At 41.3% G+C, this 22237-nt stretch overlaps 1 protein-coding gene across 3 annotated transcripts; it reads right to left on the bottom strand.

Moving 5' to 3' along the window:
* Positions 1–464: 464 nt before the first annotated feature.
* On the bottom strand, positions 465–20955 carry USP8 (ubiquitin specific peptidase 8). 3 transcript variants are annotated; one of them, XM_048956755.1, is made up of 20 exons: positions 20829–20955; positions 14605–14758; positions 14074–14218; positions 13384–13469; positions 12077–12221; positions 11665–11722; positions 10778–10922; positions 10310–10472; positions 9352–9496; positions 8971–9191; positions 7291–7869; positions 6031–6120; positions 5328–5408; positions 4691–4953; positions 3912–4124; positions 3329–3539; positions 2910–3146; positions 2133–2275; positions 1617–1749; positions 465–1414 (listed from the first exon to the last, which is right to left on the bottom strand). In XM_048956755.1, exons 2-20 carry the CDS (start codon positions 14706–14708, stop codon positions 1229–1231), a joined length of 3348 nt encoding a protein of 1115 aa, XP_048812712.1. In that variant the 5' UTR covers positions 14709–14758; positions 20829–20955; the 3' UTR covers positions 465–1228. The 3 variants fall into 3 exon arrangements, with proteins under 3 accessions (XP_048812712.1, XP_048812713.1, XP_048812714.1); XM_048956756.1 differs by having other exon boundaries at positions 10778–10919; positions 20829–20942; XM_048956757.1 differs by lacking the exon at positions 6031–6120 and having other exon boundaries at positions 20829–20942.
* Positions 20956–22237: the final 1282 nt, after the last annotated feature.

Below are 22237 nucleotides of genomic sequence, written 5' to 3'. Positions count from 1 at the left end.
TTACCTCACCATCTGCTGCAGAGTTCCAGGAAATAATTTCTTGAGAGAAGTCTAGAAGCTTCCAAGTGTGCTGAGGAACACACATCCACTCCCTCTAAGCTCTGATGTTTGTTCTTCACAACAAACTTCACAGACCCCTCAAGGAGTGCAGCTGCTGAGCACGCACAAGTGCTTACCTGAAGGTTCCAGCTTCTCTGTTGGTTACGTGTGCATGTAGACAGAAGTTCGGATTGTAGGATTTAAGATCTTTGAATGCCAGTCTAATCAGAGAAGGAAAACCAACCCAATCCGGACCAGGACAATGCACAAGATTCAGCTCAAGCAGTTTCTAAACTAACTAGTTGTACACAAAGCAGCAGTCTCTTCCTCTGAAGAGCCTTTAAACTGCATGAATGACTCAGATTGTCATTTTGTAGAACCCTGACCATTACAAAACCAGCAGAGAATGAAAACAAACCCAAGCATATGTTTAACAGGATATATTTTTAAATCATTTCTTAAGGTTTTTTAATGCATGTATACATGAAAATTTATATTAAAAAAATTAAAAAGGAAAGTCTTGTTTGTTTAGAGTAACTCTGAAGTGCACAAATATTGACAAAAGCTAACAAAAAATACAGCTCTGCTTTTTTTTCCTTTTAAATAAGTAGTGTTGCAGTTACTTAAGAGCTGGCAAATTAAAGCAATCCTCTGAGTTTTAGAGTTTCTCACAAAAAGGACAACGTTTTATTATATACATAGTTCTGATGTGCAAGTATGCAATCAATATGTACACTTACATTCCTAACTGTTTACATCATTCTAGAGTATTCACAGTAGAGTCAAGCTTAAGGTTAGAAATGTGAAAAGGCCATAACAGTGAAAGAATGAAGATAAAAATCAAGATATGCCTTGGGAATTTTAGACAATTTCAACTACTTGTTAATAGAGTTCAGGTGACTAAGCTAGAATTTAATTTTGGAGCAGACTAAAAATATAGTTGGTTTTTTTCAATAAATGCAAAGTATGCTTTTAAATGGTTTCACAGATGGCAGTATTACCACAAGCATTATTAATCACTCATTTAAGCAGTAGTTCTGACCGTAAAGAGCTTGCTTGCGGAGAAGCTGCTGCAGCCATCCCCATAACTTTAATGACTACATCTGCCATAGCTTTGCATGTTCATTTGCCTTCCCAGAACTACTTTGTTCTTATAAAAAGAAAACCAGTTTTCTTAACCCATGTTACTTTATGTGGCCATTTCCACTGCTCGTTGTTCGTAAGAAGTGTAAAAGAGAATATATGCAGCTGAGGATTTCACAGATGATGCTGAGATCTCAGATACTTCATGGTCATCAAACTTAAACCAGCGCTGTTTGGAGGCATTTTTGCAGTAGGCGGTGTAGTGCCCTCCGTCCAACCCACCGTAATGATTCTGCAAATGGCAAAAGGAGAAGAAAAAATTGATGGCTTCCGAAAGCTTCCATTTCTTACCTGGTTAAGAAAAATGAAGTAGAATATGTGATTCTAAACTAAATACTGATCGTTCATTTTAGGGCATAACTTCTTTTGGTCTCTATGGTTGCAAATAAAGTCTTAGCACAAAGATCGCGTAACCTGAAGTGTGAATTACTTACTGATACTGAAAACAGATTGTATCTCTTCAAATTATTCTTTGGACCAATAACATACTGTGAAAGGTCAAGAGTTTCCAATGGGAAATCTACAGAGGTCTGAAGTTTTTGCTTCCATCTTCCATCATAGGAAAATCTAGAAAATTAAAAAGCATCGTTACAAGTTACAAATCACTCACAAGCTATTTAAGCACACGTGTTAAGCCATGTGTGAGTTTTCCCTGTTTTTAACCCAGACTTGGTGTCATCTAAAAGTTAAACTGTTTCACAAACAGCTTATGCTCACACATGTGCTTCTGAGCACAAATGAGAAGAAGTAGCTTGTAGAAGTGCTTTGTGAACAACAGCCCAGTAAATCAGACATCAGGTGAAAATGCAGTTCTTGTGTCAATGCAGTGGAAATACAACTGGAACTTTCTCCAATTGAAAATAGTGAATGGCTGCACTAGAACAACCAAACTTCATCAAATCCTGGTCATTTCATACCAATTCATTTCCACCAATCATTATTTCACTCACCGTTTCAGGTGCACAAGAAGCACAGGTGGTAATTTCCAAATTTCTATTTTTTTCAAAGAATCCCTTCGAGTTTTGCAATGGCTGCAGTAAAATCTGTTGTTATCAGTGAGCTTTTCCTCTTTGGAGAACAATCTAAGGCATTCCTTAAAACAAGAGAACACACAAGTATGGATTGTGAAGGATGGCTATTTAAGATAACGGAATCAAAATGCTTATTTCCTGTTTGCTTGTTAACTTGTAGCATCTTGCTTGTTATCTGCATGCCACATTTCACACAGGTGATGAAAACGGAATTAAATCCACCTGTGAAAGTTTTACTGCATGTATTATTTATTTGCCAGATCTTCAGAGCATGCCTACAATATTTAAAGGAAAAAACAACACAAAACATTTATAGTGTGACCAACAAGAGCAAATACTAGATGTCTTTTCTGACTCTGTGATTTTGATATTTCCATCCTGCTTGTGTTTTAAAATACTTATGATCTTGTTTTTTTAATTCAGAAGAATTAAACAGTAACAGACTGCGATCTGTTCACGTTTCAGGTTGGTGTAAATTAAGCTGGAATGCTGAAAACTCCTTTGACAAGAGGCTGAGCACAGAATTACAGAATGGTCAGGGTTGAAAGGCATCTCTGGAGGCTATCAGAGCCACTCCTGCTGGTTGTCCAGGACCACATCCCTGTCCAACAAGGGAGACTGCACAGTCTCTCTGGGCAGGGTCATAACAAAGTCAAGGAGAAATGTTTTTAATATTTGTCTCTAGTGTCAGCTTACCTGCAGTGTGCATTTACTGGTGGATGCAAGTGGTAAGGACAAATACATGAAAGCCTCAAAGGTTCGGGACTTCTTGTGACATGTGAGACACTGCACCGTTGATTTGAACTGGCCTTGGAAGAGTGCCACAATAATGGATTCGTTGAGCTGTTTGTGCTTCTGCCAGGCGAGTTCTGCTGCTCTGAGGTCATCGAGATGATCGTTGTTTTCTTCCTTGTATCTCTTCCTGTTGTCAGCCTGTATAACAGATGTTGGATTACCTTAGCCATATATTAACATACATAAAAAAAAAGGAAGAACATTTAAATGATATTTAAATGTGTCAGGATAGCCATCTGCCTGAGCTCTCTTCCACAGGTTTCTTCCACTGTTGCCATCAACATTTAGCAGATGTACAACTTGTAATGCACGTATCTTACTTTATTGAGGTCTTCGTGCAAGCCGTCCATTAGAAAGAGAAGCAGCTCCTGGGAGTCTTGCTGGCTATATCCTGCAAACTGGTCATTAATCTTCCCAATTGTAATTTTGAAGTCTTTTGGACTGATATATTTATACTGTCCTGTCCACAAAGCCTTCATTATTACTCCAAACTCTTCAGCCACTTCACCTTTATGCCCCAGGAAATTGGACCTACACAATTAAACAGATCCGATAAAAACAGAAAAGCTGTCAGTCTGAGTTGAAACTTCTGCCTACTTTTACGCTGTAACTTAAATATTCAGTATTGGTTTGATGGAAGGTATTGCTATTCCCAGCTTATTATGCCAACTGTTACGTAAGTGTACTGCAATCAACCAAAGCAACCAATGCTTATCTGTGAACACACTCAGCAGCATTTAGTTCACACTGCCCAGTAAAGCCTATTCCGGCCCACGGCTGAATTCTGAGATATCTCTGGAAAAAATCTCCAGCTCTATTAATCTGACTTTACAGTTGTTAATTAAAAAAACACTTCTTATCCCTCAGTTGTAAAAAAAAAGGATGAGAATATGAGATTGTTACCTGTTAATGTCATCATGATACAAGTTTCTGTTGAAGTACTCAGCTAGGTGAGGTGCGTTGCACAGACACTGTAGTATGGAGTTCATATAGCAAGTGTTCCCTAGATTACGAAGTCCTGTAAGGGCTGGTCCCGATCCCCCAAACACAGGATTAAGGTTCCTAATCTGTGATGCAGAGAGTCTTGAAATTTCTGTTTTAGGGTAATAGACTGGTCTGTAAAGAAAGATTTATTTATTTTTTAGCAGTCTGACAGTTGACAAAACCATGCACATAATCCACCAGAACCACTTTCCTCACAGGTGGCAAAACATCCGAGTGCAAGAAGTTGCCCAAATAACATCATTTAGGGTGCTGAAGACAAGTTAATGGACCAGTGACGAACCTACATACGCTGGCCTGTAATCGGGCCGAGGTATGGGCTAAATCAGCTTTTATTTATTTAAATTTATTATATAATTAACAGCTAATTCTTCACTTTTAAAAATTAAATGCACTATTTCACAGACTGAAAGTGCCAGGACTGGCATTTAATACAGTAACACAAATGCCAATACCTAAAAAGCAGTTGTCATCCAATCATACTGCAATCCCTAAAACTCATGTTAATAAATAATGACATCAACTCTCAAAGATGTCCGCCCATGCATTAGAGTCTACAAAGAAAAACTCTCTGGTATTCTTTCAAGTCTACTTAGAAAACACAGATTTCAGTGAGTTAAAGACAAAATCGTCCTATATGCTATAATTGCCCAAGCTGGGATGTAAGTTATCAAACATACTTATTTTCACGATTGACTGCAGGGGTTACAGGAATTCTTTTCTTCTCTTCCTCCTGAATGGCTTGGGTTATATCTGGGGATGAGTAGGAGCGCTTCAGCTTGGAGTGCTCCCGCTCCCGCTCAGCAGCCATCTGCGGCTTGGGTTTGCGGGTTGGTGGAGTGGCTGGAGGTGTGGACGAGGGAGCCATTTCTGGTGGATACATCTCTACAGTGTTCGTTGGCGAGTGATAGTAACGAAAGGTTCCAGTGATTGGATCCAGAAACTTTGGGAGGGAAATAAAGTTTTAAAATTAGCTCAAGATCTACTATGAAGCCTGTCCATTTATGAAGTACTGCAGGAAAACACACGAGTTTCTTAAACACTGAGGAGTAGTTACTGTCCTCAATACTTAGCGGGTTAAACGCAGTGGAAAGTACCACCTTCACCAACGTGCATTTAAACAGACACTCCTTAGTACTGGAGTCGGCACATGAGCTTCCCTGGTTTCATTACAGAAAATTCAGGAAAAAATTGGAAAATAACTGCATGTGGAAACTAAAGAGACAAAAATAAAGATCTGACTTAGAAATGTGACAACTGAAAAGCATTGGGAAATTGCGGAAGCAGCTTGGTTATGACATCAAAATAGAAAGTTACCTTTACCCAACCTTCAGGCAGTCCTGGTATTATCCTCCCCATTTCTTCGCTTCGGGCTCTGATCAATGGCTCCCGCAGAGACTAATAAATACAAGAGCAATGTGAGGCACAGTTACCTACACGGAGCAGCAAGCTGCCTGTGACTTCCCCGGGTAGTTGCATGATTGAACGCAAAACAGTTCAATAAGAAATCCTTCATTGTAGCTGAAAATGCAATTCACTGTAGGACATAAAGATGGCAAATAGGACTGCTATTTCATACTGCTCAACCCAGACAAAAGCCGTATGCTGACATGCTCCAGGAAAAAGACAAGACAATTCAGCTTCACAATAACCTGACTACTCCATTACTCCCCTTGTTGAGCCACTTTGTTAGAAATATGTGTTTTTGTTAAACACACAGCAAAAATCTTTTCTTCCTTCCCAGCTAGTATGCAACAAAGTACACATGAGATGACAAATGAGTGTGGAGCACTTGTTAATGCCATCAGAAGCACGTGAAAATTTCTAATGAAAGTCTCACAAATTTTTTGCAGATGAATATGACAAAATAAAAGAAACTCAAACAGCTATGAGCATAGCACAGCCTTTTCTTAAGATTATGACTTTGGAAATTAAAGTGAGGTAGAATTTCACATGAAATAACAATCACAAAGCATCTCTGCTTGCTTGTTTTTGGCTACATGAAACACAATGTATTTACTTTAAGTCTTTCAGTATCTTGTTCAGAATCCTCTCTAAGGGGTCCTGGCTTTTGAGCTCCACTGTCTGGTTGTCCTTTAACCTCAGTTTGCTGTAAAAGATTTTGAGAGAAGGCTTTCAATTTTCATCTAGGCTGTTAGTAAAGAAGGCTGATAAAGCAAAATAGGGAAGAAGCAAAATTACATTTTCTCATTATGTTAAATGAAGTCAATGCAGCTAGCATCACTTTTTGTATTGCTAGCCTATACAGTGATTTTTGGAATAGCCTTTGTAACTGAATGTTGTGTTATGTAAGACAGATTTACTACTTTCAAGACCTTAGAAAATAAGTAGAGGTTCCACATGCACTACTTTCCCCATTAAAAGCTGTGGGGTTGTTACTTTGTTTTTAAATAAAGACTTCTTCCTCACTTTTGTTTGTACTTTTCACTGTGATAAAGCCTCTCCCTGAACAAGACAATGTGTAAATCCAAGACTATGAATTTATCATGGACAGTCACTTCAGGATTATGTGAAGTTGCCCTGTCAGTCAAACAAAAGTTCAAGAATGACCGTGCTGAGGATGTTTTGGCTCCTTTGAGCATTTCCATTACACAAACAATTGCTAAGGGAGAAAGAAATACCCCAGTGTATCTTGAGAAATGTTTTTGAGGACATCGGTTTCAGTAAGCTAACTTCATAAATGGTTCCTTTCTCAGGATCAGATAATTCTTTCACAATCAAAATGAAAATTTTTCATGAATTGGAGGAAAGAAGAAAACATAACCCCCAAAGAGCTGGAACTGGGCTGTTCTCAGCAAAAAAAGCAATAGATTGGTGCTTACTTCACTTCCTATACTAACAAAATCCTTTACATCACTGTTATGCAGCTGGGGGCACTATAGAGTTTGTTGTGGTAACGTGATTCTGTCCTAAGAATTTGTCACCACATTACAGCGTATGTTACTAGAGCAGCCTGACAGAAAGTGCTGCCATGGCTCCACAGTTGAAACAGGATGGCAGACTGTGAACCATCCATTCTAAACTTCATGATGTAATTTTTATGATCTTATGGAGACTCCACTCTGCCCACCTACAAGGAAGAACCAAGTTAAGCTGTCCTGCAAAACTATTTGATTCTTGGTTTCAACTTTCTCCTATGTGTTTATGTGAAAACAGCAGGCCTAAGTAAGATTCCGATACTGAGTATATTTAAAATTCACACTGATGCTATCTCACTTCAGAAGCACTGAAATCATTCCACGCTCCGCTTTTCACTGACCTTGCTCGGGGATGCATCACCCAGTACACGTCTCTGCGTATCTGGTGTTCGAGAGCCCTTTTCTCTTCTTTCTACAGATATTTTGTCAGCCTCAACCTTTTTTGCATCAATGCTTTCTAGTTCATTTTTATTTTGCTTTTTTGCTTCTATTGCTTCCTTGCGTGCTTTTTCTTTTTCCTTCTCCTCCTGTTCTCTTTTGATCTGCTCATCCCTCTCCTTCTGTTCCCTCTCCTCTTTGGATTGCTGTAGCTTTTCTTTGTGTTCCTTTTCTCTCTGTTCTTCCTTTGCCTTTTGCTCTTGTTCTTCCTTTTCTCGCTTGAGTCTCTCTTTTTGTTCTTCCTTCTGCCTCTCCCGCAGTTCTTTTTCTCGTTTGTTTTTCTCCATCAGGGCAGCAGTTTCTGCATGTACTCGGCTTTTTTCTTCTTCTGTCAGAACACTCTTAGCATCCAGTAACGGCTTTGTGGACCGGTCTGGGACCACGCGGCCATTCTCAACAGGCTGGCTGTCACTGGGCGTGCTTTCAAATTTTGGTTTATTATCATCGGGTATTTTTATGGAAGGCTTTTTAGAACGATCAACCTGTAACAGAAAGCAGAGAACAATTCACTACAGCTACTGGTGCTCTCTTGGCTGGACTTCTAAGTCAGATGTATAAAAGAATAAAGATCATAAAAAATTGGTATCTGCCAGACAGAGAATCAACCTTCAATTTCAGTAGATCTGGTAATTCAGGTGCTTTTTAGTAAAATCAGCTATTCATTTAACTGTTAAGTTATTCATTTAACTGTTAAGAGTCAACAGGCCCTAAAGAACCATAAGCACAGCATTAAGCACACCTTACTGCAATTTGGGTCTTTATTCTTGAGCTTCCAAAGGTGAATGTTTTAGGGCAATCAGGCAGCCTAATTTGCACATGGCTCTCAATTCACATGCTCTGCCACCTAATTAGGGCAGGTGAGCCTGATGGGAAGAGATACTTAAGACTGACTTCTGCTCAAACTTAGGGGAGCAGGTTGTTTTAGTGCTGGAAGTTTTGAATGAGCAAAGGCTAGTCTAGTTCAAGGAAGAAAATACATAAGGTATTTGTTAACTGAAATCTACATTAAAAGAGTTATCTAAAAAGGCAAAGGGGTTGGTATTTTTAGCCTTGTCTACCGAAGAAAGCAAATTATTTTAGTGCAAGGACTCTACAAAGGTGTTTTTAGAAAGTTCTGCATCCATGAGAAAAAACAAGTCCCCATGTTTTCAGCACAAGACAAGAAGTGAAAAACCAGCTGCATGTTGTGCTGTTCAAAGGAAGATATGGTGGCTGGAAAGGAGAGCTTTGGAGTAGCCAAGGTAAGTTATGGTTTAACTGCCCTTGTTTCATCATCTGTTTGCATTGATTAGAAAAGTTTGCTTATGGACTTTCAGAATTAATGAGCAACTGCTGACTTTTACTTTCTGCTGTGCTTATATAGAAATCCTCAGCAAAAACTCAGAAATTGCATCAAGTATATTCAGCTTCATGAGGTTCTGTGGATTATTTACTATGGCTTCACAGACTTCTAATAGTCTCTACACTGGTCTTCTTGTTTTCAAGGCTTAAACAAATACTAAGAATGTCTCCCTGTGGGTTTAGGCTTCTGCTTGTGATAGATTAACCTTGTACTAACTTTGAAAGAAAGGAGCACAGCTTACCTCAGGGATATTTCTTGTAATTGATGCTGGATTAACTACAAATGAACTGTCGGGTTTTGGAACAGCAGCACCTTCTACACTTGGTCTGTTCAGTGATTTTAATCTCTCTTCCAAATTAGCTCCTGTTTCTTCATTTTCGACCACTTCTGTTGGAGAAGGCTTTGTAGGGGCAACAGGTGGAGCAGGGGCTGGCTCTTCCAGAGAGGGATACGTAAAATCCACTGGGATAGAAGGGAGAAAACACATGAGACAGCTCTTATGATAAAGTAATACTCAGGTTTCACCGGACCCTCAAATTAAGATTTAGAGATGTAGCCCAAGACAAGGCCATCTCAAACAAGTGATATTACATACATTAGTTACAGATATCTTTGTACTCACAAGACACAGTTACTGCTTCACTCCTGCCGTGCTGGGGTGGAGTTACTTTAGCATTTGTTGTGTACTGGGGAAAGCAAAGGAGCCAGTTTTCATAGCCTCCTTCTAGAACCAAAGGTTCATTCTGCAGTATAGTTTTGCTTTCCCACTGTAAGGAAAAAAAAAACTTGAAATTAAATGATCTAAACATAGTGTGGAAGCTTTTCAATCTTAACCATGTTGTTGAAATTTCTATCTCAAGTCATTAAACTTAGAAGTTACTTTTGAGACTTTTAGATAAGAATTAAACTGGCTGCAAAGCCACTTTGGGGAATGGTCTGGAGAACTCCCAGCATTGAAGTTCCTGTCTCTACCTATAACAGGGCCCAAATATTTCCAACACAGACCCACTTACTACTTATTCAAGTGACAATCCTCTATGCAGAAAAATATTTTTATTGTAACGTTTACGTCAGCATTTTATCTAACAAGCTCCCTCAGTGAGGGGCACTGGTTGGGGGCATCATGTTAACTTTCTGAAAAGCCCTTCAGAGCTCAGGCTCCAACTCAGCCTCTTCCCAAGACCCTTAGTATCGAAGGTTATTGAAGAACATGAAGAAGGCACAGAGGTGAGGAACTATTCTGTAAAGCAGTAAACAGGGAGAACTGCCTGAAATATGTTTGTACTTGAAGTTTACCAGCTAACTGCTGGGGAGTTGAATCATTCTGCTCTTTGCAGCGTATGCATATATTATATATATATAATAATTCTAATAGTAGAATTATTTCTACTACTACAGCATAAGCAGGGGGAAGTAAAGCCTCAGTCCATACTTCTGCTACTAAAACAAGCAGTCTTTGAAAACTGAACCAAGATGCTTACCTAGAATGTCATTGTCACCCATACACTTTGTAATTATGGGTGATTTAAGACTGTCTTGTTTATTGAGATGAAATAATATAAAATATGAAACTTGCAAACCTTAAAAAGTGCATCTTTCAGACTCCGAAGAGTTGTTCCTAGCTTTAAGTCTTCTGCAGAACTAAACCAGTCCAGCAGTACAACGTAATCAAAGTGTCCTCTCTTCTTCCATGGATCTTTAGAATCCTCTGGCAGTCTGGCTTCAATCCAACTAGCAGTAACTCTGAAATGTATCAATATGCATTTAAATGACAGATGTACCAACAACACATAGAGCCATTATGCACACATTTCTGTGCTTGGATAAAATACATGCTCTCTGGATAGGTACATGCAAGAACAGAGTCCAGGTATATTTCAACAATTCATATGGATCAGGGACTCTGAAACTGAAGTGTATGAGCTGTAAAAGCATATGATCTTTCTAATGAAGAGTTAGGTTTTCTGTTTTTAAGAGACTGCAAGAAACACAGAGAAGAAGAAACAGAGAAATTAAATGTTCCATTATCATTTAACATTATTCCATACCCAGGACTGATAGCTTCTTCTGGGACACTGACAGATCTTGGAATACAGGACTCCTGGTAGTCCTTCAAGCTTCGAGCATCCATTATAATCAATTCAATGCTTTTGTCTGTCATCATTGCAAACAGTTTCTCAGCTGTGACTGCTCCTTGAAATACAAAAGCTGTTAGATGCTAAAAGCTACAACGTAAATGGAGATAGCTATCATCACTTCTGGAGTAATCAGGACTGCAAACAGATGACACAGAACAGAAAAGCATACAGAGTGTTAACACAAATCCTTCCCACAAAGCCATGGAGCTGAGACACTGCAGACCAGATTGATTCTTTCACTACCACTACTGCAGTGATTAACAGCTAACCTGCTGAATGTGACAATACCGGATGTTTGTTGATAAATGAGTTTAATTTGTCATGGTCTCATTTAACATAAGCTATATAGGCAAGCACTCATGAGCTACATACTGCAGATGTTCTCTAGAGTTCTCAGCTGAAGAGGAACATTTTCACATTTCTTACAAGGAAAAAAAAGAAAGCAGAGGACTGGGACTGGCAGGGGGAATTTCTTATTTAACTTTGAAAGCTGACATGATTCAGCCTTGCCTAGATGTTTTTTCATATCAGTTGAAAAGACATTTTTTGTTTGATCACTCTAGTTATTAAACTAAAAAAAAAACAAACAAACAAAACAAACCTCAGGTCAACTTTCTAAGCACAAGAAAAGTAATGAAGATGTAAATACAGAGCTTTATCACTAAGCTGCTATTACTGAAATACAGGATAGCAAAATATTCTGACCGTGAAATAACTTTAAAGGACTGCAGCAGCAAAAGCAATAGGTGCACAGGTGTATGGAGACTTTGTTCACGCCTGTGTAAACATTATCTTACCACTAAAACTCTCAGCCTGATCCCTTCTTTCCAGTGAGTGCTTCGTCTCACCATTGATCTGTGTAGTAAGGAGGAGAAAAAACAGTAAGTTAAGACCTAATAGTCAGAACCAAGGTGGCCAACAGACACTGATTCTCACACAGGTGGAGGGGAACTGGTCAAACCATGCCACAGGAAGAAGTAAAGAAGCTTCCTTTTGCTAGACAAGTCTGTCTTAAGCAAGACTTTGAGGTTGGTAAAAACTCAACCTTTTTGAGTTTTCCTTGGAAAGGCAGTGGGGAACATAAATTAATTAAAAACAACCCACACCAAAACAATGTGGTATGATTCTGAGCCGGAGATAGCTAACAAATATCAAACAGTAGATTTAAACCATAACTGAACTAGAGAATTTGCAGATAACTTCAATTACCCTCTGGCTTTTTCCTTTGCCATCTGCTGTAGCTTCTGATGAGCTTTTGGCTGAACTCTTTCCATCATCTTTTGGCTCTTGCTTGTTCTGCAGCTCTTGTCTGTCCCTTTCTTCAAGTTTTTTCCGTACTTCAGCTTCCTCGTATCTGTGAAACAAAAGTGTGTGTTTTTTCCCCTCTCCAGTATCACATAATAAGCTAGCCTTAGTTAGTTACCACCACAATAGCCCTGGGGTGGATGGGTGAAATACCCCCCCAACACCCACTCCTTTCAACAAACCCCCATTTTCCTCCATGACTGCATGTCCTGTTTCTCCTGCTCTTGGGATGATTTTCTTATCCTATTCCACAGCCATTACTCTTAAGCCTTACAATTCTTTAACCTTGCAATCACTTGATGCAATAGGTTCTTCATTTCATAGAAACAGGAGTATGAACTGGTCACTTGCAGGTAAACTTCCATATACTGTAGCAGTCATACAAGGTACTTTCTGTGGTTTTGCAACAGCGCAGATAATAGTAATAGTTAGAAAGTTATCTCAGTTCTCTGAACTTCCTTTTTTTGAGGAGTTGGATCAGAACTACCTGTATAGCAGCAGTCATGGTCAGTGTAAGTTGATGTTATACTTCTGTTATGCCCTCACCAGTTTCCCTGCTCTTTATTTCAAATTCACAGACTACAGTGACATCTACACAGGAATCGCACACACATTTTTTTGCGGACTTAAGTCTTGCATATAGGAGGTTCGTTTCAGCCTTGAAAGTTAACCTCCCAGCCATTTGCCTTCCTAAGGACAACCACAGAACTGTAAGCCACAGCTTTTAGATCAACTTCAGGCTTTTACAGTCACAACATTGTTGTGCATTCAATTATATTTAATACAACTGAGATGATGAGGTGATTCCACAAAACAAAAAGTTTGGAACTAATCTTAATGACTGAGCCAAACAGTAAGGTGTATTTGGTTCCAGAGGGCTGTGATAAAAAGGAGGAGGAAAAGGGTCCTGATCTGCCCTAGCATACATACAGTTTATCTTGCAGTTTCTTTTTGAGCTGCTAAACAAAACTGGGAAACGCTATCAATAAATCATAGCCACCAAGAATTGCAAAATAACACAAACACTGGCAAGTTACTGGAATACATGATGACATAAAATAATCTATAAATGCACACTACTGTAGGTAAATTATTTAAGCTGTCAGTAATTTCAAGCACAATCCCCTACTACTATATAGCAATGAAAGCCTGAAACTGCCTGCATAGGCTCCAGGTCTATTTGAACAACATCATCTGCTGTATTCACATACCTGAGTTTAAGGCTGTCTGAGAGTCTTTCAGCTTCTTCAATAGCTTTTTTTATATTTGTAGGGCCAAGAATGGAATGGAAATAATCCTAGAATTACAAGCATCAGCCCACATATTAACAGTACAGCCTAATGATGCCTACTTCCGTGCATATCAAGAATAGCTAATCTATAGAAAAACTGTATTATAAGGATGATAATGCCAACAAAAGGTACTGTTTTGAGTCAAATATTTTCCCCTCAAGCATGAGTTGGTAATTAACATTGTTCTATAGCACTAATACCAACAAGGCACTTCTGCTCAGTAAAAGATGGATCTAGTTGCAGAAGTAAATCAAAAATGCACATTCACGCATTTTCAGTGAAGGAGACTTGAAATGAATAAAAGAAACACATTCCACAATCCCCAAACTCCTTAGTGCTGTCTCAAAAGATGTTGGAATGGAAAAGAGAGGATTAGCTTTCCATAAAAAATATTCACACATCTATTTATGCATCTGATGTGTAAATGATAAAAGCAAACTGTAAAAGCAATTAAGAAAAAAACTTGTCAGAAGTAGGAAGGAGAAATCTCAGTGTATGTGAGGCAATTTATGTAATATCAGTGTAAGCCTTTAATGTGTGTTAGTGTAACTTTCTGTACTTCTGGCACTTTCACTAACGCAGAAAAGGTTAGACAGAAGGCCTTTATACCTGTTGCTGCTTAAAATCAGGTCTCTTTTTAATGAAATTATAAACAGCCACATATTTCATATACAGGATATAAGCTTTTTCTTCATCTCGGTCCAATCTGCTTTCTTCTGCGGCTTTGAAAATCTTAAGGGCACTCTGCACATAACTGAAATCAAAGAAGAGGTGTAAGATGTGATTGTTGGCTTCTCCCCAAACACTTTTAACTGCAAGATACCATTTTAAGTGTTCACAGCCTCTGCCCACGCACTGTTTGGTTTTTACCATAATAATACAAAGACCTCACTAAACATGAATTAGAATCGCACTCCTCCAAATGATGTTTCTCCTTGCTTTAGTTTGTTTGCTAGCCTCATTTAAAGTCTTCTGTACTGAAAGGGTATGCTGTGATGTGAGAAAGTATTTAGAAAAAATATTTTCCCAAATACAGAAGGAAACAATCTAACCTGCATAGGTATCAAAATTCTATTTACTATGTGGTCCTGAGGGATGTATTTTGTGTAGTTAATTCCAAGTCACTTAAAACGCAGATACCTCTTTGTACTGGTCTTTTCAGGTTTTATTTCCGTCTTCTTGTTGAGATCTTTCAATGAAGTACAGAGATACAGCTCCTTAGGTACAGATGCCACAGCAGGCATGTTAATGTAGTTATTTATCTCCCTCCTTACAAGATTCTACCAATAGTTTTCTAGAAAAAAAAAAAAAAAAGACCAATTATACTTCAGTATTTTAATACAATTACTATAGTGACCTGTATGTGGTTATTGCCTGATCTAGACCATGTTACATGAATCAACAGGAATATAAAACAATCTGGAACACATACAGTTAAAGTGTAAATTACAATTAATGATTCTAACAGTGAATTAAGCACAGGTAATCACAGCTCCAACGGTTGTTCTGGTCCACCACAACCTGGTGACACGTTACTCTAATATGCTGGCACCTATGTCTTTGCCATTTAATCTACATTACTGCTTTGTAACCAGCATTTCTTATAGAAATATGCTGCTATTTAAACAAACACAAAATCTGATTCTTACTCTGGGCAATCATTTCTAGCACAAAGCATGAGTGAAAAACAATTTCAGGAGTTTTAGCAAATTATTTTTTTAAGAATTATAGAATCACAAAACAGCCTGAGTGAGAAGGGACCTTACAGCCCCCAGCCCCAGTCTCTGCCATGGGCTGTGTGCCTCCAGCTCAGCTGCCCAGGGCCCACCCAGCCTGGCCTTGGGCACCTACAGCTCTGGGCAGCCCATGTCCAGGCCTCACTGCCCTCTGAGTGAAGAGCTTCTCCCTCACATCTAACCTCAGCCTTCCCTCTTTTAGTTTAACGCCATTCCCTCTTGTCTTATCACTACCAGACTGTGTAAGAAATCACTTCCCCTGCTGCTTGCAGACACCCTTCAGGCACTGGAAGGCTGCAGTGAGGTCTCCCTGGAGCGTTCTCCCCTCCAGGCTGAGGGAGCCCAGCTCCCTTCTACACCCAAACCTTCCTTTCCAACAGGGGAATAACGTTTAAATTGCAACTATTTAAATGTTAATCATTCATAACAGTCCTCCTATCTATTGCATGTATTATGTATTATTCATGCAAGACTGGCTGAATAGGTAACAGTATAAATTAATCCTTCTCAATTGATAGAATTATTTGAAACAATGCTAGGTAACTTGTCAAGAATACAAGCAGAAGAATAAGGAAACCAAGGAGGAAGGAAATGCTGACTTAAGAATGTTCAAACTCATCTATCCAGCAAGTTTATTCAACTCTAAAGCCAGTAAATATATTTTCAGAAACCATCTGGCCTATCTGTACCGTGAAATTTGTGCTGGATACTCATCATATGATGAGCCTAACACTGACCTCTGCACACAGATGGCAATGTGACTCATTATGCCTTGATAAGACACAGGAAGGTTAAAGCAGACTGAAGTCTGCTCGAAACATCTCGGCCATGCTGTAGGTGTTGAACTCTAAGGTGCAGCTGTCTTTCTGTGGCCTATGGGAAGTACTCCCAAGCAATGGCTACACATGTAAGCAGAAGTGGCCAGAAGAGACTGCTAAATCTTCTCATGTGACATTCTGTGCGTAGCAGTCACAGAATCACAGAACTGCAGGGGCTGCAAGGGACCTCAAGAAATCATGGAGTCCAACTCCCTGCTAAAGCAGGTTCCCTACAACAGGTTGCACAGATCTGTGTCCAGATAGGGCTTGAATATCTCCACAGGAGACTCCACCACCTCTCTAGGCAGCCTGATCCAGTGCTCCATCACCCTTACTGTAAATAAGTTCTGCACGTTGGTATGGAACTTCTTGTGTCCTATCACTACAAACTACTAAAAAGAGCCTGGCCTCATCCATTTGCCCCTCACCTTCCTTTAGATACATACAAACATTAATCAGATCCTCCCCTCAGTCTTCTTCTCTTCTTCAGGCTGAACAACCCAGGTCTCTCAGCCTTCCCTCACAGGGTGATGCTCCAGGCCCTCAACCATCTTTGTGTCCCTCTGCTGGACTCCTTCCACAAGATCCATGTCTTTTTCAAACTGAGGAGCCCAGAACTTGAGTCCATGAAGTCTCATGCAGATAGTCTAACTACAATCTTTGCATGTGCTATACAGTAAGCTATTTTAGCCTTTGGGGATAGCAGGGGAAGAGGATGGGCCTTCCCATGGCACGCAGCTCTCACCAGCTGGGTAACACAGCGTTTAGACACAGGTGCTGCCTGTGCTAACTTAACCAATTACAAAGCATTTGTCCAAGCTTAGAACATTTGTCAAAAATCCTTCCTTAGGAGATTGCTTTACACATCATCCTAGGAAGTAAATGATAAAAGCCTCAAATACTAATTTTAGCAGATAAAATTAATTCATCCTATATCCCATGCATCTTCGTAGGGAAGACCTACGAAGGTCTATGAAGGTCACCTACCCCATATGATGTGCCTTATGCTTAGCTTTAACTTTCAGGAGGTATTTAGTTGCTGAAAACAAAGCAGACAACTAATCAAAAGTTCTGTATTCAGTAGAAATGAAACAAAGCACATCCAAATGCTAACTAGAGGACCTTCCCAACCTAAACACATTTTTTGTCTAAAGCAAAGACGCACCCATTTTTAAAATCTTGCAGGCTTACAAGGAAAGGCTTCACTTGTGCTGAGATCTTAGCTCTGCACGTCTAATCCTACCTTCAAAACACGTATTTAACTGGCAACCTCGAACTGCAAATAGACTTTTTCTTTGAAGCTCTAAGTCCTTTCTAAATATATCTTCAATGTTTGCTGTTATGTAATTGGTATTTTCTTAATCTTAAGTAGCAAAATTTGGCTGAGTTCTGTCAGAATATAACTAAATGAATCTTCTGAAAAAGATGTGAACTTAACGCTACTTTGTATGAGGAAAAAACAAGACTATGTGGAAGATGAGAGCTACTTAATGAAAGGCAGAAGATGCCTGCAATATTTCCAGCGCTGCTGACACACCTTGATAATGCAGCTCTTCTGGAACCTCATTTCTACAAATGCAGAACGAATGGATAGGGGATACATCTGAGCTCTGGCTGAGAACAAAAACTGATTTTCCATATTTTCCCACTCTTATTAACTAGAGTCATAACTAAAGGTTTTTAAATTGCCAAACACAACACTAAACTTACTTTTATCTCCTCATCTGGAGAAACTTTTACACCTTTTTCAGAAGATGAGCAGCTCCCCACGGCAGCTGATGAACGAGGTATTACTCTTTGACCTCCCAAAGCACTGTAACTCATACATCACGCTGCAGTAAAATGAGTTTAGGATGGATTAGAAATAATACTTTCAGGGAGGGCAGGGGAGGAGGGAATCAAGTTCTCAACAGCCTCCTTAATGGAATTACATGCAGCATGTATCAGATGTTAATATAAGTTTTTAATTACAGCTTCTAATTCATTCTTCTCTGTGGAAGAAAAGTTAGTTCCTTAACTGACTGCTATCAGGGCTGGCTGTTCAGGCGGATCCTTAAAACTCTTCAGGCTTCTCCTGCAGTTCAATGCATGCTTGTACTTTTATGTTCTTGTTATATTATTTTTCAAAGCAGTTACCAGCCTGTGAGCTGACAGAGATTCACAAACATAAACTTTTCAATGTTGCTCAAGCTGCTGAGGACCCTAACGACAGAACCTGAATGAAAGCATTGAGAAAGCCAGAGCCAGTGACCAAACAAGGCCTCCTACTCACAGTGACACTGATCCAAACCAAAGTTTGTGTTATTCTTAAAAAAAAAAAAAAAAAGTAGCAATAGGAAAATAATAACCAGCTGTTGTGGGGAGCATATCTGGGTCTCTTCTCCATTATTCAATACTGGGAAAAATAATGAACCAGTGGAATAGCATTCTTGATTACATTAGGCTTCTTTTCAATCGCAATGTCCATTAAAATTGTGACATAGGGTAACAACCAGGCAGTATCTTCCTGTAAGTGAAGTAGAAGATGACCTCTTAACAGCTTTTCAGCAGAAACTGCTGTTTCACCACTGTGTTTTGGGTACAATGCTGCTAGAACACAATGGTTAAAACTTAAGAGATGATGCTGGGTATTCAGCTGATCCTCAGCCTGAATCTGTTCCCACAGGGGCAAGAGGCATTGCTACCTACCTGGAGAGACACTGATCTGTGGTCAAGCACTTATTACTTAAATACATGGATTAGTACACAGGTATGCAGACAAGGGGTACCATACTTTTGTCAGTCATTGCCTCTTCCACAACAGAAGCAAAGAGAAAACAAAAAAAAGTGTCATGGCATGGACATGAGTGCACTTTTATTGTGTTGTATAGAATATCGTATAGGATTCCATAGCATCCAATCCCAAACTGCCCTTACTGCTTATACTCTCCAGAAGTTTTCCCAAGTATTCCTTTGACCCACTGTGGTTCTTATCTTTTTATCATACTATCATTAATTCCCATATAAGAACAGTTCTGAAGTCAAATGCTGCTGCTCTTTACCAATATTTAAGGAACTTCTATTTCACTTCTATTTAAGGAAAACTTTTCCTTGTCCTGATATTTTATGTTTCCAAAGAACTTACGATTTCAGAATCATAATCAACTCCTTCATACAAAACCATAACCTGCTGATTTTGAACCTTGGTGTTCATAGATATCAGATTCCCAACTGACCTGGTCTCTATGCTTTGTCCAGCAAAATAATTGCAAAAAGAAAGGTGTCTAAGAATAGTTAACAGCAGTGAAACACCTGGAGATTGCACCTGAACTTGGTGTAGGTGTGTTTGATCCCACTATAAGAGTTGCAATGAACAGTACTTTCTTATCTGAACTGCATGAATTTTATCAGAATGCACTCTTCCTGGGCTAGCACATATTTACTAATCTCGCTTTTGCCTTTCATTGCCCTCCACACTTACAGTCACTGCATCAATACAACACCACCACTGAGGAATGAACCCGTCATACACCATTGAGAAGTGAGAATATCTCCTTATTCAATAAGAAAACAAACCTGGATGATAAAACTGTAAATAAAACAAGGGGCTGAAGAAGCCATGACAACTGTATTTACTATTAGTCAACTCTGTGAGGAAGAGCAACCAACCTATTTCAGGTTTGCCAATTATTTTCCTTATAAATGAAGATTAGACAAAACCATAGGTCTATTCCCAGCTGAAGCACTGGCTTGGGCCCCTTGTTCACTCTCAGGAAAGCTAAAAATAAGGCCAACATCCCAAAAATATAATGGTAATCATGTTTGGGTATGTAGAGATGGTTAGAATACTTAAAACAAGTATCTTTACATGGATGGGGAAGCATACCTCTTGGTAACAGGTTTTTCTACCTCTAATTACCATGCCTGCTTTACTACGGATGTGAGTAAGCTCTAAGTGGAATGACAACAGCAAGAGCAACGCGCAGAAGCAGTTACACTGCAGGCAGCACACCATGCCGCGGACTGGGAGAAGTGCTGGTGCTCTCTGTGAGGTCTTGAACTTCCATGCAGACTACTGTGCTCCTGCAGGCCTCAGCTCTGCAATGTGGTGTGCACAGGCGGCATGGGGCATGGCACAGGGCCTGGTGCGTGTACCCGGCACCCCAACTGCCGTCCCTTGGCCGTGCCACCCAGCAGGGTGTCACAGGGATGCCTGTGGCCTGGCGGCACAGCAGTGTGCAGGAACAGCTCCTTTTGGGGAACTGAAAGGATTTTTCAGTACATTCAGTGTTTAACTGTCGTCAATGGAGGGATGTGGGGAGGAAGACACTATGAAGTTAACTCAAAACCAGAAAAGTTTGGTTTTATATACTCAGCTTGAAAGTTCTTCACCCTGAGTAAAAACAGACGCATCTTTATGCCCTTAGATACTGAATTCCGGCCTACGAGCAGCCGGTGCCATGGCGGTGACGGAGGCTCGGCCCCGGCTCCCGCAGCGGCTCATCCCGCACCGAGGCCCGGCACGCAGCAATCCGTGACGCCGCACCGCCCTGACAGCGCCTCTCCGGCCGCCCTCCGCCCTTTCCCGGCCCTTCACGCCTCGGCCGGGGGCTGCGGCCGCCCAAGGTCACCGCGGGGCTGAGTGCCGCGGCCCCCCGCCCGCTCCCGTCCCCTCCGCTCGGCCCCCCACTGCGCCGCCCCCCGAGAGCCGCCCCTCCCCACCGCGCTCCGCACGGTGGGCCCGCGATCCCCTCCAAGGGCGCCCGCCCCTCCCGCCGCTGCCGGAGAAAGGCGCGTAGCGGTGCCCGCGGCGGCCCTGCCCAGTACTCACCGCCACGGGGACGCGCTGCCTCAGCCCGGCGGCCCGGGCCTGGCCCATGTCCGAACGCGGCTGCCGAGGAGACGCTACGCGGCCATGGCTGCTGAGGCGGAACTCGGCGGCGATCTTCCCTCCTCCACTCCCTCCCTCCCTGCCGATCCTCGCTCCCCCGCGGAGGCGGGGACTCTCCGCGGTCCTATCGGGGCTGTGAGGTGCGCTGTGGCCGCGGCCCTCTGCCCCGCCTGGCCCCGCGCTGCCCGGCCCGGGATGCCCAGAGGCAGCTGAGGTCTGAGTGGCGGCCCGCGTCGGTGTGCGGGTGGAATGGGAGCGGGGGGGGGCCGAGTGCGCGCTGGAGTGTCTGTGCTTGTACACAGGGGAAAGAGGCAGTGGCCCTGGCACCGTCCTGCGCTGCAGTCCTCCGCAGAATGAAGCCTGCAAAAGACAGATCATCTCCTTTGGGAAAGTCAGGCGGCTGTGAAACCACCCTGACGGTGGAGAGGATGGGAAAGATGATGCTGAGTCCACACTGGCTGCTGTCATAGAATCACAGAATGGCTTGGGTTGGAAAGGTCCCAAGGATCATTAAGTTCCAAGCCTCTGGCACAGACAGGGTCACATACCTCCAGATCTGCTACCAGACCAGGCTGCCCAGGGCCCCATCCTGCCTGGCCTTGAACACCCCCAGGGATGAAGCGTCCACCTCTGTGGCAGCCTGTTCCAGCACCTCACCACTCTCTGTGAAGAACTTCACCCCGACATCCAATCTAAACCTTCCTTCCCAGAGCCTAAAACCATTCTTCCTGTCCTATTCCTGTCCTTTGTGTTTTGTTCAAAGGGACCTTTCATTGCTTCTCTTTTATGAAGAAATTGTATTAAAAAATCCTTTGGTTCTGCGTGTACGTAGGTCACCCCAAAAGTAGTGCCTCATATTTATGGAAACTATGGAAACTACAACATGTAAAAAGAGCACAACAGCTTCGCAGAGCAAATTGTTTTTCAAGACAGCCACCACCATGAGCTGCGTGTGGGTTTTCACCAGCGCTGAATGAGAGCCTGCATGCCGCACTCGCAACAATTTGCACCAGCTGAGTCGATCCCCTGTCACCACCGCTGAAATGTACCACCCACTGCCTGACTGTGCTGATATGCTCTTTGTCAGACTGCCCCTCTGCTGCCACCTGTCGCACGATAGCAAAATGTAATGGAATATTGGCGGGAAGGTTCAACCTCCACATCTGCTTCTGCCATTGTGGGCCAACATCGTAAAATAGGAGGCATTACTTTTGGAGCAGCCCTCTATGACATGTATGTATCCGGCCATACAGAGCAGGGGGAGGACCTGCCTTACAATTAGCGCACCCCATTCAGACACTTGTTAAAGCATGCTGACACCTCCATTGCGTTATAACGAGCTGTGGAGT

The sequence above is a fragment of the Lagopus muta genome, chromosome 10 (genome assembly GCF_023343835.1).
Source record: "Lagopus muta isolate bLagMut1 chromosome 10, bLagMut1 primary, whole genome shotgun sequence".
Taxonomy (NCBI): Eukaryota; Metazoa; Chordata; class Aves; order Galliformes; family Phasianidae; genus Lagopus; species Lagopus muta.
Note: the sequence above shows the minus strand (reverse complement) of the source record. Positions and strands in the feature narration are given on the sequence as shown.